This window comes from Anser anser, assembly GCF_964211835.1.
Source record: "Anser anser genome assembly, chromosome: 4".
Classification (NCBI taxonomy): Eukaryota; Metazoa; Chordata; class Aves; order Anseriformes; family Anatidae; genus Anser; species Anser anser.
In genome coordinates, this window is record NC_139724.1 from 71,080,869 (window position 1) to 71,100,918 (window position 20,050).

The following is a 20,050-nucleotide window of genomic DNA, read 5'->3' on the forward strand; positions in this document are numbered from 1 at the left end:
GTTTAATTGCATTGTGCTTAACTGTTGCAAGGTACACAGGACAATTTGATAAAGGATATCTTGAGACTGTCAAATGGCTCTTTCTTGTAGGAGAGCAACACCCTCAAGTTTTATTTTAGAAACAGGTCTAATGTTCCTTCACACAAATGACTTTGCGGTATTGCCAAAGGAAACCTGGTCTTTAAAAATGTCCTTTTTCCAGGAGGATACTGTGAGTTTGACAACTAACTATTTTAAGTGGGCAAGTTGTAGCGAGGCCTTGATATACAAATTAGTTGAGGCTTGCCTATGTAGCACAGTTACCAAGTAGGGAAGGCTGTGAATTTTTAGTCTAATTACTTGTAAAATAGCTTGTCTCTTAATGTCTTTTTCCCATTTGACTGTCATGATCAGTTCTTCTCAAAGTGCCAACACTTGGTAATGGCCATTTTCCTTTTAAAAATTTGAGAAGTAGCATATCTTAGTATCACAGGGGTTGCAAAAAGGGGCATTCTTCTCCAAAATATATCCATTTGGGACCAAGTGTTCTGAACAGGGCAGTGTCGTAATTGGATGTGCGTATTTCTAGACCTAAACTTGGGAAGTCTGAATCCTCTTGTAAGGCATGGAAGGACATAACGTTAGGAAACGTGGAAGGATGAACTAAGGAGGTTTTTCCTCTTCCTTATTTATTGATGTAGATTGGTCGGAGATGTGTAATGTGGGAGGGAGAGAAAATGCTGTCTCAAACCTGCCTGCCCCTTGCTGCAGGGTAGAGAAAGCTTAATGTCTTCAGGTTTTCATCAGTTGCCTTTGTCAGCTCAGAAGATTTGCTTTTAGTTTATTTCCATAAGCTTTTAGCTTATTTCCATAAGGCCATGATGTTCTTGCATGGGATTCAGTGTAGTGGAACTACCACCTGCTGTACGCCTTGGCATAAGGGGAATGAGGAGTGGTAGATCTCACTTCAGTAGATACTTTGGTACCCATCAGTACTGGGGCACAACTCGGTGTCCCCTTGCCTGAATGCTGGAGCACTTCCCTGAAACCTGTACCTGCTGTGGGTTGTGGTGGTTGTTCTCTTTTTCTCCCTTCTTCTATCTTCTTCACCCAGGAAGAGATAGCAGGGACATCCAGCACCACACTCATGAATTGTTGTAGCTTCCAACCTGCTAAAGAAGCAGGTGAAGCTCTGCAGAAGTCCCTTCCTTCTGGAAAAGGCCCTTGTAGATTCCAGGTATTCTTCAGGCTAAGTTGTTGATACAGTACAAAGCTTTCTCTTAGTCGTTGAGTTATATTTTAACGGTCTCAGCTTTCAGTTCTGTTTTTACATTGATCAGTATGCACTTTAGCTGTCTTGTAAACTAAAGTGTGTTAACTGTAAGTAACCAAAGAACTTTGCAATCTTTGCAGTATTTGAACAGGAATACTGTTGCATAAACTGTTTAGCTGGAGGAATAAAGATTATGAACTTTAGGTAGTATTGTGCAAACTGAAAAAATCTGTGTTAAAACTTGTCCTTTTAGAAGGACGTACATTATAAGGATGTTTAGATGTAAATAGTAGGTTAAAAATAAGTGATAGGAACTAGTGTTACAATTGAGTAGTATGAAAGATCTTAAATAAGATCTTACAAAGAATATGACAGGTGCCTTGTGGCTTAACTGTCATGTCCTATTTTGTAGAGTTTCAAGGTTACTCTTAACTGCTATGGTGTTTGGAGTGGCAGATCTCACATGCGCTTGAAGAATAGTCAACACAGAGCCTCACTGGTGATTCTTCATTAGTGCACAACAATAAAATCGAACCAGAAGCAGACATTCCTGATGTTCAGAGTCTTTAAAAACCTTAATGTGATTTTTTGTTTCCTTCCTTTCAGCTTTTAAGTACAGTTTACTTTTGCATAGAAGCTTGCCGCAGCAGGTTTTCTTGAGAATGTTCTTGATCATATAGATACTTACGTGAATCAAAATACGGGCTTCAAGATTGCAGTGATTTGTGTAGTTCTGGAAGTGCTCAGTGTATGGTGTTCATTGTGTTAAATATTTTAAATATGTATTACTTGGATAGGGTAGCCCTTGTAACTTGTGCATATATTATTATAGAACCGGAAATTGCTTAAAGTTTAAATTCTCTAGGCTTTTAAAAATTGCATATCCCAGAGCAAAAACATTGTTTTTTTGGCCTTGCAAGGCTCATGTAGTTGGCATAGGAGGATGTGTTTTCAGGGCATGCAAGCCCTCAGTTGGATTGGTAAATTGATCTTAAGCTTGTTAAATTTAATACCTAGTACGTGTGGGGTCAAGTGAGTAGGAATGGATTAATGGGATTTAATACAATACAGAAATGCTTAATTTTGCAGTGGAATGTTTAACTTCCAGATTCACCTCGAATTATAACTAAAGAATATGCTTTCTGCTTTTAAAAAAAATACTATCTTCTACTTTTCATATTTTCAAATAACTGAATTTGTTGTGCTTCCTCTCACAGGGAGGGGAGACCTCCTCTAGAGTTCAAGCAACTGTGTGAAGAAGTAAAAAGTTTTCCATCTTCTCTCTTACTGAGCCCAAGCTACTTTAACTACAGAAAGTGTAGACCCTAGGTAGTTATGTAGCAATTAATGATCTTAAGTGGCTTGACTCCACTAGAAAACTTAATTGATCCCCATCTTTTGAGGAACTATTAAATTGTTCTTGGAGTTTCAACCTACTTGGTTGCTGCCTTATGCCTGGAGAAAAAAGTTTTCCCAATTCAGGTTAGCTTACTTCTTCAATGTGGTATTTGAGGAAGAGTTTTCTTCCTGGAAGAGTGGTCAGCAGAAAATTCAATTTTAAAATTAGAAAGGCAGAACTGAACTCTTCAAGCCAACAGGGTACCTGGATGTGGAGTATAATGGTTTTGTTGCAACTTGTAGTGAGGCAGGCTGACTGTAAACCATTTTAATAAACTTCAAGGTAGATTTAGATCTAGTAAGAAGAATCTTGTACTCTCAAATGTTTGGGGAGGGAGAGAAATCTTATGTAAACAAGATACTTGCAATACCTAAACTATGCATCCACTTCTATCTCAACAACTAAAGACTTTGCATCCCACCTTCAGCTTGAGTGAAGTATAGCACAGACTTGTTCAAGGGGCCTCCAACACTTGTAATGGGCATAAACCATCGTGTTCTCGAAAAATAAACCAGTTGTAGGACATGGGAAGCTACTGGAAACTCTCAAAGAGATTTGCGTGCATACAGTTTTCCTAGCAGAAGTATTTTGTGAAGGGGGATATCACTGCAATTAGGAGTTGCATTAATTTGTTCAGTGTTAAGTAATCTTTTAGGCTAGATTTGAAACTGTTAGGATGAACATATCAAGAGATGGTGGTTTGTGGCTGTTTAAAGAGTATTATACATGTTATGTAACTTCTGTACCTTTTTTCCTCTATGCTCAGCAGTTGGAGTCCTTGACATGGAAGCATATTGCTGAATGGTGATCATAGTGAAGACTGAAGTAATACTGTTCAAAATGCAAGTGGGATAACAAGCTTCAAGTTTCTTTAAAAAAAGCACACTTCTATAAAATCCTTTGTCACATTTTTTGGCTAATGCTACTTTGGTGCATTTGGAACATTATTTTTAAAATCAGGTTGAATTCAGACTTTGCTCACAGATTAATACCTACTTAACCAAGATAAATTGCAAATCTCCTAGTGGCTTCTGATATTTTCCAAGATGTGGTCTGGTATGGTGGTAACCAGTTGTAGATCACCTTAACATAAACTTGCTATGTAAGGATATTGTCTGAGAAAGGGTTTCATTGCGGGAGCTGTGGATCACAACTGCTTAGACCCCTTCCTTCCAGGCACCAGGGTGGAGGGGAAGATTCCCTGGGTGGACTAGGACAGAAAATGGAGTTTGTGTAGAATTTTCTGACTTGACACTGTTCTTTTTACTGGCGTTGGGCCGTCTCTCAAGTATGGACTTGAGAGTTAATCGCAAAGTCCTTTCTGATAACTGTTTTTTAAGGGCAGATAACTTTCCTTTCCATTGGCCATCTGGCTTGTAAGGGAGGGGTGGATGGGCAGCTTCAAACAAGCCCTGTTCTGGCTTTTTTTCTATCATATTTACCATTTGCTTTCTGAGACTCTGAGTTAGAGGCTCTGTCATGTCTTACTGCATAATCATGTGAAACATGTGCATGCTAGCTAATAAGGTATAAACTCTGTAAAAGTAGTACTGTACATCCTACTTCCAAATGTGGGTAAAGTGCACGGTTATATAAAAGATAGACATTGAGTGCAAACAAGTGAGTGTCCTTGCCCACATGAAAGTTGAATGCTTTGGTACAATGCTTGCAGCAAGCTGCATTTTGAAGACTTCCAGACCCTTCGACTACATTCCTGGTTCATCACCAGCATTAATTTGTTCTCATGTTGTAACATTTGCAGGTTATGCAACAGCCTTAGGGAATTGAACTACAAGTTGCGAGCTTAGTTTTTACTCTCAAACATACTTGGCAATAGCTCTTAAATTTACTGCGACAGTTACTGTATGTGTTGGCTTTTGTCCATGTGCTTTATATGGCCACTGAAAGTACTGCAGACTTTGATTCTTTCCTTTGAACGGCTTTTATTGAACTCCTCTCAGTTGAGGCAGGCTGTCCTTTGAGATGTGTCCTGTCAAAATGGCTGAGGCCTGGAGCTCTTCCCCTGGAGAGGCCCAGGCCGCTCCTGGAACATGGTGGGCAGCTGCCACCGGCCTTTGTCCAGCAGATGGGACACTGTGGTCACTGCTGGGGTGTGTGGAGATGCTTCTCACCAGGAGCATGCTTCAGCATCCTGGCAGTGGCCTACTCTGGATCTTGTACCCATATCGGCCGTCTGTCAGGCAGCTTGTGGTACTTGCTGCTGCAAGCGCTGAGCCCCATTTTCTCCACTGAAATAAAGTAGTAGAGTGAAAGGAAGCATCCCAAGGGCTATCAGTTGGACAGTATTTTTTTTTTACTTTCACACTCCAAAACTGTCATATAATGTCAGTGTTAAATTTAATGCTCAAAAGGTGTTTCAGAGTCCACAGAACTTCATTGGAACCCACTAAAATAGCTGTGCATTTGTCCATTATGCACGTGTGGAATTTAGTTTTGACCTGTGTTACGTGCTGGGGCTTAATCTTGCTTTTGTTGCATCTCTTCCATTTACTAGGAATGCCAGACTTGTGCTGCAAGCCCTAGTAAACCAGCTTGTAACCCTTACTGCCCTTTATAAAGGGTAAGGACTACATGAGCTCATATTTTAATGAATCTTCTGCCTTGCTCTACAGTAAAATTTCTTAATCTGACTTAATAGTGAAGCTTTTCAATAATTGTGCTACTGTTTAAGCTAACAAACAAACTTTGTTGAGGCAGGAGGGTGAGATGAATGTGTTGCTTCTATCAAGTGTGTTTCTGAGAACTTAATCAGTATGCAAGGATCCAAAGCCTTGCTTCACTCAGAATTCGAGGAACCAGCAACCCCTCCGCTCCGTCCCTCTTGTCATGCTGCAGAGGCCACCGGTGTCATGTCCCACAATCAGCAGAATATAAATGTGAGTTTGAAGAGTTAATTTGAGGTCTGGGGGAGCTTTTGACTGGGTGGCAGCTGCAGCTTCAAACACCTCATCTTACAGAGGCAAGGTGCTGGCAGCAGCTGCTTACACTTCACGTTTCCCTCTCTAACAGTGGCCTGGCTGAATGTACTTGTGACAAAATATCTGTGGGTTTAATGAGGGTGAAACTTGGCAACTGTGGCCCAGAAAAGCAGTGCAGGGGCTGTGAACGTGTTTCAGATGGCTTAATGCAGTTAATGATCAGTTGTTTCTTTCTAGATAGTAATGTCCTTTCTCTGAAAAGCATTTCCCCTTGCATAAAAAAAATCTCAGTTTTGCAACTGAAGACAGCGTGTACTGTTGCATCAGCTTGACTCTCCTTAGTCAGCAAATTTTACTTCCAAAATTGTGATTAGGAGGTTCGCTGCACAACAAATATTCAGCGTGATCCTTACTTGTGCTTTGGTGTAGGCTTTGTGGATCCTTTTAAATGGGTAAGGAGGAGGGAACTGGGGAAAAGTATGCTCTTGCCTAAACAAGGGAGCAAACTAGAAAAACAGATGGTGCTAAAAATAGTTTATTACCAGGGACTAAATATGGCTCAGTGACTTTTTTCCTTATAAATAATGCAGCTATAAATCCTGCTAGATATCAATAAGTATTGAATTAACTCCAAACTGCTGAGTGTTACAGAACCCTTTGGCAGCTTTCCAAGCGTGGTGTTGCCCTTCATTCATAGGATCAACATTTAATTTCTTAACGGGGAAACCTGAAGAATTCATCCTCTTTGAATGGAAAACATAGACACAGGGAGCTTGAATGAGTAGCTACAGGCAAAGGCATCCCGTTGCAATGGAAGGGGAGCTGCGCTTGATGAGTTCCTGCTAGGTCACAGCCAGGATGAATCTCCTCCTTTCTTTTCCACAATGCATGAACAATCAAAGGCTTGTTTTTTATCTATTGTTGCTATGGAGGGCATCCATTTAAAGTTCAAATTCCAGCAGGCTTGGGAAGAAGGAGAGGAGCTGTAGGAGTAGGCTGGGCTGGGAGATGATAGTCAAGCATCACGCAAGCTGAAGACAAGCCAGCACTTTGTCCTGTGACAGGAGAGCCCAGGCTGGGGGTACTTGGATTTGAATGGGTGCTGGGAGGTGTGTTTTTTTTTTTTTGGAGTAGTGAATGAAATGCTGCAGAGGTAGCAGGCGTGGAGAGCATCTGGCGTCTCGCTTTCTTTGCGCTGGCAGAGTGGGTCACAATGTGAAATTAGGCCTGAAACGATGTTTAATGAAGTGAGCCCTTGCGCTGGAGGTTCCCTGTGCTCTGACAGCGAGGCACTATAAGCCTTAAGGATAGCGAAGGGAGGGAAATCTCATTAAGGATAAAGGTTTTTTCCCACTCTTTTGTAACTGGCCTTCTGTAACAAATGCCTGAAAAATAAGCTGTTCAGAGCCCAGAGCTGTTCAGTACTGTGTTGCTTTTCATCAGATGTGCAACTGGCTTTGCATGTTTACAGGGCTTCTTGAGCTGTATGCTAATAAGAGGAGGAGGCAGCTTAATATCTGCAGTGGATTTACTTTTCCTTTCTGGCAAGTTCCCGTATGTGCAAGTAAGTGTTCATTGTTGAAAGAGCTAATGAGTACCAGACCAGCTGCATTTGACATTATGAGCAAAGGGGCCATCTATTAACTCACAAGCTAGGTTTCAGCCAGCTGTGGGTATTTTCTTTTTTAATTATTACTTAGCCTGTCATAAAATTGGATTATGCTAAAATTATTGGTGATGTTGTTTGGAATACAATACAATATTGAGTTAAGAGCTGTGGTTCAGTGTTGTATATAGGGTACCTACAGTTAATGTGCCTGAGCTGCACCAGAGGGTTTAAAGAGGTGAGAGCACTTTTCTCAGGTTTTACCATCTGGGTTTTGGCAGGTGGCAGGGGATTAGGTTTGTTTCTTGCTCTAAATTGCAAGAGATGGTGGCTATCAGAAGAGTTTAGTAGTGTTTCATCAATGATATTGTGACTTTCCTCCATCTGGAGGTGGGGGGAAATCCCAATGTTACTGTTTAACTTATTAGAGAGTAAATTATACCTCGGAGCATAACTCAAGGTAATTCTGGGAAAGGGGGTCCTCTTAATTCTTGGTATTTTTTTTGTGATATTGTAATAAGAAATAAATTACTGCATCTTTATAATGAAAGATTTTGTAACAAAAGAATTCCTTTCATTCTGAAACTAGGCTTTGGACTTTCATATACTGAATATTAACTGTTGTGAAACTTGATGGTAGGGCAGATGTGCTTCCCTTGCTCCTGACAGTCACTTTCTGACTTGGTGCACCATCTTCTGAAAGACTTTAAACAAATTGTTTGACCTTAAGTTTCTCTCTACAGAGGTTTGTTAAAATCACTTTAGGAAGTCTTAAGTTTAACTGTCATTTTGTCTTTCATTACTCTTGCATTATATCAATCAGTTCATGCTGTATCTATGTACTGATACGTAAGTTGCGATAAAAGCAAAACAGATGTCTCATGCATGTGAAAATGAACTGATTTGAGTTTGTATCAACTAATGATGCCAGTTTGTTCTTCCATTGGATTTTTAAGATATGAAATACACTGACTTATGTTCTCTTTTTCAAGTATGTGCAGACTGAAGAGTTTTTATAGTATTAAATGTAAATTTCTATAGGAGTACAGTTGTAAACAGGTGCTTTCTGAGCAAGTGATCTGGGAGGTGATTGCTTGGTGTTAGCTGCAGATAGTTGGTCTATTCAGATACTTGAAAGTACACGTTTCTTTACATGCTGATGATGACACGTGCTTCTGCAATAAAACTTAAGTATCACCAGAAATTGAGTTTTAAATAAGATTTCTGACCAGTTTCCTGATTTCAGTTTTTGCTGTTGTAGTGACTATGTGACTGAAACTTAAGGCTGTTACAGTACTCTAAGGAGCTTAGAAGTTGTGGTAGTATAAATAATTTCCAATCTCTTAAAACAAAGTGTGAGTAATATTTGAACGCGTAGCTTTTTCATGCAAATGCTGATTGTATTAGAAAATAAAGGGAAGAACTGAAGTTGGCCATACTGTAAGAAGTTGAGCTCAGTTTTAGTGTTACCACAGTGCTTTAAGATTGAGTATTGACTCTCTTGCACGCAAGTTGCTTAGGCTTTGCTTGTCTTCTGACTTGGTACAATGTATTTTAAAACACATTTTATAGTTTTTCAGTGCAGCTGAAGGATAAAGGACCATGTAAATAGTTTTCTGACTTGACTTAAAAACCAACAAAGCAAACAAAACCACAAATGCACACTATTGACCATCCAGTGCTGAAGTGTTGTGCTTCCAGATTTGGTTCTTGAGCCAATAAATGGACTTGTCCAAACTGTATGTATTTTTAACCAAACCCGAGTTTTAGCACAAGTTGACTCAGTATTAAAAACCTGTAATGGACTCACCGCTTGATGTCAGGAATGCTTCTTGAGCCACACAGTTACAGAAATGCTCAAAATGTTCCAAAATCAGATGCTAAGCAAAAAAAAATACAGTATATTTATTAGAGATTGAAGGTGAACAGTGCTAATTGTGTTCTTTCTAAACAAATGAGTTGTGTTCAACTTACCTTGTCTCTGGAAGTAATTAGTGGTCAGAGTCCCCCTACAGTTTGAATTAATGCTCCTGCAAGAATTTATTGTTAAATTGTGGTGTTTGCATTGAGTTGAACAAAAGATTCCTAATGGCACTTGTACTTTGTCTGCACGCGTTTATACCCACGTGTTCCTGCGTGCAGTTGCTTAACGAGATCTCAAGGCTTTGTTTTGGACGAGTATTTCTGTAGTGGAAAATTGATCGGAGGAAGGGGGAACTGTTCCCAAGCTGAGACTGTTTGCCTTCTCTCCCACCCCCCTTCCCTGGCAGAAGTGAGCTTTATGGCCCAATTATAGAATCCCTTAAAATGCTAGTTATGATGGAGTGCCAGCATAACCCAATAATATAGGTGAGGCTGACATCTGTCAGTAACTAATGAGGGCAGCCTTAGAATGAGGGTTCGGAGTTTACCTCTCTAATTTTTTATAAATTTGACCCATCGTATCAACTTAAATACTTGACTTGAGGATGAAAAACGGATGCACTGGAACACTGAGAGAAGGTGGTACATGGATGATGTACTCAAAATCAGCGCATGTGATTCAGTTGTGAAAGTAATTGTTTGCAGCTCATAGCGGAGTCATGCAGGAATAAGACCTTGGCTGAAGTGCTCAGGAATAGAAGTTCTCTATAAAAATAGATGACACATAAATGGCAGGAAATGAAGCCAATATGGTCATGTTTTGAAGCCACGAGGGTCAAATCCTATCCTGTGGTGCGTAATCGGTCGACTTAAACCCTGTTACTTGAGAACACTTCGGCACTGCAAAGTGAATTTCAAAATGTGACCGAGCAGTTGTGCTTCCACAAACCAGCACTTTCTCTTCTTGTTAGGATCCATCTAGCTAGAAATATGTATGCCCAGTAAAATCCCGGGTTTTGGAGGGAATTGCTTGTTTCAGAGCTGATGGTAGCCATGCAAGTCGTAATTCCTCTGCCAGAGGGACCAATGCTTTGGAAGGCTTTGGCTGCCACAAGTGGTCTTCTGTTTTTCAGGTCCTGAACGCTGCAATACCTAGAGGCAATACTGCAAGCAGTTGTCCTCTGTTAGGCAGTGTACTTGTTCCAAATGTTGGTATGTCCGTGACCACTACAACAGTGAGGTGTGTTGATTGCTGTCTATCTGAAGAGATGTGTGTTTAGGACATGCTAATGATGTGCACGCTTCCTTTTTCCCACTTTAAATTGCGGAAAACTAGATGCATCTTTCAAAAATCTGTGTACTAATTGGACATTATTGCAAATAATGTGAAAGAATGACTTCGTAGAGATCTAGTTTTAATAACAAAGATGGTGATGTGCACTATAAATTGCTTCTTGTTTCCAGAGCTCATATTTCTTTTCTGAAAGGTAGAAGTTTCTGAACTGGAAAAGGTGGAACAACCTTGGCAAGACATGAATCAGCTCCGATGGGGAGAGCACGTGGTTCCATTGTTTCCCTCTGTGCCATTTTATGACCAAACCAGATGTGTTCATCATCCTCGTATGAACACAAACACTGCAGCTGTTCCTTCATCCCACCACACTCACTAATGTACTTGATGCAAACTTGCCAGCCTGAAGCCTCTCCTGCTTGTGCAGCTCAAGCACTTTTTAGCCCAGTTCCACGTTGTCCAGCTCTTCAGCTCATCAGTGAGGTGGATAAATCCCCTGTGCATATTTGAGATGTACATAGGGTCAAACAGGGAGCAGGAAAATAACTAGACAAAACGCAAAGGCAGTCACTTTGGTGCTGTGAGAGACTCCAGGCTGCAGCTGCTGCCTCTGCAAGACGAGGGCTAGAACCCTTTTCTCTGCCTGCTCTTCCTGCTACTTCAGTAGCCTTTTGAGTCTTGCCTATGGTGGGGCTTTTCCCTCTGAGGAAATGTCTGTTTTAATGCATCAGTGCATTTCAGATGAACACTGCTGTATCTAGCAGTTGTCTTGTTTGGCTTTATCTCCTTTCTCCCTGGCCAAAGTCTTGCACTGTATTATTCAGCTGAACAAAGCAAATGTTGTCATGTTCTACTTCATCTGACACTATATTGATTATTGGCCAATTTATAACAGTTAAACCCACTGTATGAGCCTCTTCTGTGTTAGCTAATGGAATAATTCATAGCATCTGTAGGTATTTATTCTTACTGGTCTGGTACTAAGAGCAGTTGAAACTTCTTTACTTAATTACAAGCAGGTGAAATAGGTAGGCCTGATGTTTGTAGAATGTACTCCCCCATTCCCATAATAAAAGACTGTGTGATTTATACTTATTGAAACAGCAAAGGCGAAAGGTTGCAGTTCACAAATCCACAGACTTGGAAAATGTAAGATGCCAAAATCTTAATTAAAATTCCATACTGTAAACTTTTAAAAATGTAGTTCAATGTTGGCCTGGGTTTTACATAAGGGGAAAATCGCTATATACATTGACCCCCTTCATGCTAATATTGCCATTGAATCACTTTCTTGACTGTATTACATTAAGTATTGCATCAACTCACTTAGCTTCTAATTTGTCTTTAAAATAGTAATAATAATAAACGTTGACCTCTGTGATGACTGGTGCTGGACTTGTGGAAACTGCAAAACCCTTCTACCCGAGTTTCTTTTCAGTGTCTATTAGCTCTGCTAACCTGTCCCTATCAGACCTAAATTTAATTTGGATAAGGATTATGTAAAATGGCAGTAGTGTTTTAAATCCAGTGTAGGGAAAACACCTTCAGACTGACATACTCAAACTATTCTTTAATCTGCTTAAATGGCTTAGCTTGTCACTTAATGATGAAACTTAATTGAGCACATGTGCTTCCTCCCCCTGCTTCCCAGTCTGTCCATTTTGTAGACCTTTAACTACCCCAGTAGTTTCAAGTGAGTTCTTTCATGTGATGAATAGCCTCGTATCCTTGTGTATGTGAGTGTAATTAGACAAACTCAGCATTTCAGAAAAATATTTCTATTTCATTGGGACATATTTCTTCAACTAATAGTACAAAATAAAAAGGCCAAATTAAATCACAAGTTCTTACAGCTCATAAACAAACTTTACAAGGATACTGTGGCACAACTTAGAATAAGCATAAAAAAATCTAGGCCAATAAATAGATCAACTTTCATGGTAGACTACATCAGAAAGCAGAATGTTTAAATCTAGAACAGTCTGGCTAGTGGAAGATGAAAGCCTATTACTTCATGATCCTGTTTAGCATCTGATGTGAAATGAGTTGATGTCAGTTTACTTCTCTTCCTGGGCACTTATATCTAAAAAAAATTAAAATTACCTTTTGAAGATACAGCAGAGACAAAGTACTGAACAACTTTCATATTGCTGTGTGTCAGCTTGTATTGATTCTTAGATAGGTCCCTTACTTTTGCAAAGAGGACTTACCTTCTTTGACTACAAAAAGCTCCTTTTTTTTACAGTGATTTCTAATTTGAACAGGGATTTTTTTCCCAGTCACCCTTGTTTTTAACTTTTTTTAACTTGGATGGACTTAACGAACTTCAGTCTCTTAAAGTCATCTCTGAACAAAATGGTCAGAGCTGTGCAAGGCAAGAGTCGCGGTTAAACCGTAAGCGGTTTATTTTACAGTAAGGTTTATTGTTAGTAAGAAAAGTGATGTTTAACCATTTCATTTAATGTGTAGTACAAATGAAGGGGTTAAGACAGATTTCTTAATCTACAAAATCCAGTGGTTTGCAATAAACACTGTATGTGTCTCCACCCTGAGAAATACTAATACAATTAATTGGATGCATGAACTGAAAATATAAGTAATTAGATGCATGAACTGAAAACGCATTTTATAGGAAGGGTCACCTCTGTTCATGTCTTGTGATGGGAGGTGATGTCAGGTGAGGTATGTTTAGGAGGCAGCTTTCAGCAGGATTCAACATAGTGTTTAAGACCACTATGTTGTGACAGTTTGCATAATTTAAAGTTTTTAAGTCTCCAACTTAGCTTCATAAATCAAATCTCTTCTCTTAAATGTAATGAATTTGTAGCATGGTTGGACTTGGTTACAGCTTAGCCTCAGCAATAACGTTGTTGGGGATAAGGTACTGAGATGCTAACCTGTCGTGCTTCTGAGTTGCCAACAGTGGAGGCATTTGATTTAGAGCCGCTCTGACCAAGCTGTAGGAAAAGCAAGTCCAGAAAGTAAAATAAGGACCTGGGGAGCCTTCAAAGAGGTGTGCAGCCTGTTTAACTTCCCCATCTTCATCAGCTGGCTAAGTATAGGGAAGCAACAGAAGAAGCTGTGTTGCTCCTTGCTCAGGCTGCTTCTTCAGTGTTTTACCCTTGGGTCAGTTGCCGATATTCCAGGGTTTCCTCATCATGAGGACCTATGTTACCCACATTTTTCATCTCCCTGGTGGAGAACTTAACAGTGAAGAAACCCTGGGTGCCAGTATGTCTTAAAACTGCACCTCCATGTTGTGCAGTCTTAGGCAGGAGTCTCAGGATGGGACAGAAGGCGAGCCAGGTAACTCGTTAATGTGATGAATTCCCTCTCTTCTTAAATCTGTGGCTTCAGGGAGCTGCTATTGCTGTTGTGATGCCTGCTGAGGGGCAGCAGGGTGGGCTCAGGGCTTCTGGGCTTCCTCTGCTCTCCTCTTGGTGCCAGCTGCTGCAGCTGCACCTCCTGGGAGCAGCTGTGTCCTGCACCCTATTCAAACCGAGGGGGGAACGGGTGGGCTTGGGGCGTGAGGGGGGCGTGGGGAAGAAGCATGAGAACTGCTGCTCCCATTATGCCCTAGGTCTTAATGCGCGCAAATGACTTGGTTTTCCCTCGACTGCTGTAGCGAATGCTCTAGTTTTGTTAGCAAAACAAAACCCAACCTTTTTATTGCTTTTTATATTTGGAAAGTGATGTATTATCACTTTCTGAACTTGAGGTTTAGTAAAGAGTACAGACATTAGCTTCCTTTCAAGCTACTCTGGGCCTTTCTTGTTTGCTTTGTATGGCAAGGGTCTAGAGAGATTTCTTTTATTTCCCTCCCCGCCATTGTTTTTGGTACAAAGTTTTTTTCTTAATATTCAGACATTTTATCGCCTCCCTTCTTTTAAAACCGAGTTTCTTTTTTTCCCTTTTTTCCCCCTATTGCACAAAAGAATACTTTTAGCTGATTGAGTTCTATCCATTGCCAACTGCGGACTCTTTTGTCTTGTTAGCCCAGCATCCTTTATAGAAGGAGGACCATTGAGCAAGTCCTCGCTGGCTCCCCGCAGAGCACAATTGTGCATGAAAGGTGTGGTACTGTACCAGCGTAACATGTCAAGCTGCAGCTCGGAGGGCTTGAATGCATTGAGACTTCTACCTTTTTGCTTTGTGAAAGGAGTGGGATTGTGCTGCAAGATAATAAATCCACCTATTTTTAGTTCGGTGCGGTTGTGACAAGTGGGTGAACAAAGACCCAGTTGAATGCACTTGCTGTTGTGTTGAAACCAGCTAAAAGTTCCCATTCAAGTGGTTTCAGCGCAGCGCAGCTAACAGGCAATTTTCCATTTATGTACACAAACCTTCTAGAAAGACAGCTGTGTGGTTGGATTAATTTCTAGCAGTAAATTGAATAAAAGATATTTTGAAGGGGGACTCGGGAATTCCTTTCTAAAACACTGAAAGCAGATCTTTGAAAGCTTTCCTTTATTTGATGCCTTTCCTTCCCAGTGTCTACTGTAAGATTTAAAGGACTAGAAATATTGTCCCCTATGCAGAGATGCACAACAGGAAATGTATTCTCTTTTTCAGAGCAATGAGATAAGATTAGAATATCCTTTAACACTTTCTACTTCAAAATATGTTGGTTTGCTTTTAAGTAAATATGAGAATTTCACACCTCTTAGTCATAAAAAGGAGCTCAAATGTTTGTGCTTGCATAAGCTGTAAGTGAGCTATGTGGAAATGTGTTCTGAAAACAGCAATGTGTTACAAAACTGTTTTTTGGTATATAAAACAGGGAAAAGAAACGTAGTTGTATAAAGCCTTTTGCTTATGCAAGGTTATCAATTTTGTTACATGTGAAATAGGATGTGGGTTTTGATAAAGGCTAACGAAGACTTCAGTGAATTCCTCCTGGTGGAACTGTGGTCAGTCTTTTTTTCCCCTGAAGGTTGATCTTTGGATGCAATTCCTGGAATCGCATAAACCAGCTCCTTAAATGAAGTCTTGTTTCTCTCTGCCCAAGCACAGTTACCCCTCAGATCCTTCTGGCCTTAAACCTATGACTTGCTAACTAGTGACCTACTGCATATTATAAGGTACCAAAGCTGTTTAAGGAAGAGCCTATATGTGTAACATACAGGCATAACAAACCTCTGGGCAGTAATGAAGAGCGTAGCACGGCAGCGTTTGCATTTGGTGCAGGCTTGGGGAATACTGCTGCAGTGTCCTAGCTATGGAGAGGCTCCAGTGATGGTGAACCACCTCCCCTACCAGTTGTGTTCGTTCCTCAACCTGGCTGGGCTGTGAATTCCAGAACTCAAGTGTGTTGCTTTTCACCGTTATCCGAGTTTTCCCTCAAATAATCTTTCTGAGTAGACTGGATGTAGGGATATATTGGTAGTCATATAAAGGCAAGGCAGGCCAATGTCTGTAGGTTTCCTCTGAGTTCATGAAGTTTTGTTTAAAAGCCACTGAACAGATCTGGTAAGCTGCTCATGTGGCTGCTAATGTGCACTGGTGGAGTAGAAAGACTTTTCCGGTGCTCTGGAAAAGCATCTGGTTCATAACACATCATGAGTGTTGCAGTGTTCCTATTTCATACAAATATATTAACAAATATAAAATACTTAAGAAATGACAAACTGAGGGGGGAAGTTGAAAACGGGCGTGAACAGTTAACTTTGTTCCCTGTGGATCTGGCTGTAATAAACAATCACCGTGTGCATGCGAGACTGGAGTCGCTTAACCAGTACGATATCGAGAGCCCCCACAACATGATTCTCCGGGCTCTTACTGCTTTAGAAAGAAGCCCTTTTTGGCTATTTCTGCTCACTGTGTGCATTCAAGAGGCAGAATTTAGAAGTTTTGCACAGACTAAAATCCAGCTTCTGTTTTCTGTATGGCCTTGTTAATTGCTGCTTTTGGATTCTCATCGAGCATCCATTTTGGTTGCATGAGGAGCTTAGGCACTTTATTCCTGTGTCTGAGGGGCAGAGGTAGCACACTTACTGAGGTTTTTTCTCTTCTAAGTCTAGGTGAGCACCCCTTTGTTTTTTAATATACTCCTCATTTAAACAGGTCTCAAATTCTGAGCTTGTCTTACTTTCGGGTACCACTTGAACAAATTAAGCTGTCTCTGGAGCAAGACGTTTCCAGCAGGAGCTTGGCTTTCTCTTGTTTTGAGGTTACCGAAATGTGCCAGCTGCCTTGTTGCAGGCTCTTATGTCTCCGAGGTGAGGCCAGGGAGCTCGTTATCTGCACATTTGGGAACTTTGAGAAATTAATTGTTGGTTAGGCTGCGGTGCAACTGTTTGACCTAAATGCTTATGTTACCAACTGCTATGCTCTGGATTTGCTGGAGAGTTAATATATCAGATCGGATGCTTGTTGATCCTTATTTAGTTGAGTAAAGATAGGTTTTTGGACTTTCTTGTATAAATAAGGGGACTGCTAATTTTCGTCGCTAACTGGAATCTGCATCAGCAAAACATCTGTGCAAAACCAGACTGTTTATTAAGTAAATGCCCTTCTTCCTTTTTCTTCATATTCCACATTGTTTCCAGCGTAATTTTAAACATGTATGCCTTTCTAAACTTGTGTACATACCCTTAACCCATTCAAGAACTTAGAGAATTTATTCTGCTCCTCCTGTACAGTCATTGCTAATTTATTCATGTTTTTTCACTTGCAGACTTTAAAAAATTCCAAAAGTCTTTGCTCCCTTGATTATGAAGATGACGATGATGACACACAAATGAAGACAATAGTGTCATCCCCATGTGACTCAAATGATCTTATGAACATCATCACCCCTGGTTCCAGTCCGATGAAAGAACAGCTGGATGAAGTCAGGCATCATGGGTCATGCCAAGGTAGCTTCAAAACAAGGGATTATAAGAAAGCAGCTGCAGTATGTGAAAGCGATGAGGACACAAGTGATTGTGAGAGCACTGAAGAGGGCATCTTTCCTCTGGACTGTGGGGACTTGGACCTAGAGCAGATTGAAAACAACTGAGACTCAAAGTTGTGTGCTAGAATCAGAGTTTTTCTAAATTAAAATGATAGAGGATTACCTTTGCCATGCATAATCCATGTCCCTGAATCTCTGTATTGCCTATCTTGGGCCTGTGTTAGAAATGTTTCAGGTGGGGGAAAAACGTGAACCATTGTTACCTGTTTAGTCTATTGATCAATATGTGGATGACAACAACAATAAAAAAGTAGGAGGTTAAATGTTATTTTGAACATTAAGGAATAATTTTGATTATAAAATTTCCTAACAGATATTTTGCATTTTTATGGCTTTTACAGTTCCGGAGAAAAAGCATCTCTATTTTGAAATGAATTTTCAGAAGGGCATTCTATAAAACTAAATCTGTCTACAGTGATTCTGGTGCGGGTATATGTTGCTTTTGTTAAAGAGCTTAATGTGAAAAGTGAATTACATAATGAAATTGGTAATAAACCTTCAGACAGAACTCTTAAATACCTGGTTGACAACTGGTCCAAACACTTAACTGCCATCTTTGACAGCGTCTGGTTTAAAAAAAAATTTCATAACATGTACAAATGTTCTTTTCATACATTCAGGACTTTTTGATCAAAATATGGTAGTAACCTTAAAGGTTAACATTTTCCATGAATTTACTACTTGAATTGTTTTCTAGCCTGAAGCAATGCTAATTTAGGTGGGATGAAACTGCAAGTAGCTGCCCACCTACTTGGTCATTATGTTTTCTGTGGTTCAAAAGAATGTACAACAAGAGCACTTGAACTTTTAGACAGGGACTTTGTAATGATCAATTCCCCAGGAGGTGATCCCTTCAGCAATACTAGAAGGAAAATAGTCCTTGAATTAAATAAAATGACATTTTGCTTTGCACTTGCGTCTGTTTATGAATTTTACTTGAGGAGAATGTATAGTCTGGGGCATATTCTGCAATGTGGTATTTATACACAGAGCTGGGTGGAGGACAGACTTCTGGTCATCTGAAAAGGAAGTGAAGTCAAGTTAGTCTGGGGAGCTGGGGAATAATTCGTGCTGGATCCCAGAAGTGTCTCAGTGATTACATACACCATAATCATCTCTAATGTAATAGTGTATTCATTGCAGGCTATTGCAACACACTCCGTTAGTTCAGATGGAATAGGGATTTTCCTCTTCAAGGAGTAAATTAATCTCAAAACGGAGGTTTTTAAATTGAATAGAAATGGAGAGGCTTAGATTATGGCATTTTGGTGCATCGTCTTGGTCTGCTAAAATGAGCCAGCTCCCTATGGTAACTTGTACCGTAAAACCAAAATACAGCAACATTCCAAGTCACCGAACAGCTTGTGTTTATGTGAGAAAAGAATATCTTGAGGCTGAGCAAGGTGTGACCCAGGCTCCAGCCTTGTGATTAGGTCAGCCTTTGGTCATAAAAAGAACTGGCCTGTAATTACTGAATCAGCTTGTATAACTTATCTATACACAATTTTAAAAGCTTGGATAACCAGTAAGAACCTCTGAATGTTTTTCTTGCTTTTATGACTCCTATTGCATGTACTACAAAGAGCAGCAGTGGTCTGTGATACTGATGCTGGTATACATGCATACGAAGGTGCAAGAACACTGAGAAGACCTGTTAAGTTCTTGATATGTTAATATACGTTGCGTGGGAGATGGTGAAGCTGCTCACTGCAGCAGCACAAAATCGTCCTCCTTTTTCTAGCAGAGTAAAGGAGATTGTACTGGAGCAAAGCCTTCAGTTCCTTCAGAAGCTCCTGTTAAGTGTGTGTCACACACAGGTATTTGCTCCTCTGTAGCAGAGAGCATGCAGGTGGTGCTGTATATACATGCACAAGGTATCAGAAATGACCACGCAACTGAAAATCACTGGTTTTGCACTCTGAAGATCAGGTTTCAAGAAGTGCTGAATAAGGTACAGCTGTTTTTCCTTGTGGATAGGTGGGAAATGCACTGCAGTGCGATCTGTCATCTTGGGTAATGGGGCTACCAAGCTCCTTCCTAGGCTGCAATTACTAGTTGCAGAGCTACACTTCTGTGTATTTTTCTTAATTGAGCAATAGAGGTAAGTAAAATTGAATCAGCTTTAAAGCAGGATTGTAGGGAAGGCCAATTGTACAACTGGGATCACTTAAAAGCCAATTTGCCTGTTTGAACAGTTAAAACTGTAATGGCATGGAATGAGAAAACTAGCGTGGCAATCCGTTTGGCTCTTCCTCCAAGGAAGACAAGCTCTCCTGGAAGAAGTAAAAGAAGAAAATACCTCAAAGGGCATGAATAAAAGGAGGTAAGAAGTACTTTGTCAAGGGGGGGGGGAGCTTTAGCAGGAACTGCAGCTGTTAAGAAGGCAGTGATAAAGCAAAGGCAAGAATAGAGCAGATAATATTCTAGCTCTGAATTATGGTCTGGCTGAGATCTCAAATTCATTTCTCCAGCCTCAAAGGCAGGGCTCTGCAGTTCCCTTCTGTAGGTGCATTGTTTTCACTCAACACAATGCCACATTCCTACCCACGTACTTGGGTCGGAAGGGGTTTCCCAAGTTAAAGTACAGATGTGTTTGCTTATGGTAACACAGGGCTCCAGTCCCATGGCAGCCAGCTGTTAAAACTCTAAATAGCCCTTTCATAGATGCAGGCAGAAAGGAGTGGTTTTAGATACTGAAGGACAAGTTTTGTGAAAGTAGGAAGTAGTAATTATCTAGTTCAGGCT

General features: G+C 40.4%; 1 protein-coding gene across 4 annotated transcripts in view; it reads left to right on the forward strand.

Annotated features, from left to right (window-relative positions):
* The window catches only part of FAM53A (family with sequence similarity 53 member A), a 70,094-nt gene extending 51,877 nt beyond the window's left edge, over positions 1-18,217 (forward strand). For all 4 annotated transcript variants that reach the window (XM_083834987.1, XM_083834984.1, XM_083834986.1 and 1 more), the window contains exon 5: positions 17,027-18,217. In XM_083834987.1, coding sequence (XP_083691113.1) covers positions 17,027-17,350 — 324 coding nt within the window. In that variant the 3' untranslated portion in view covers positions 17,351-18,217. The remainder of the gene's footprint in view (positions 1-17,026) is intronic.
* Positions 18,218-20,050: the final 1,833 nt, after the last annotated feature.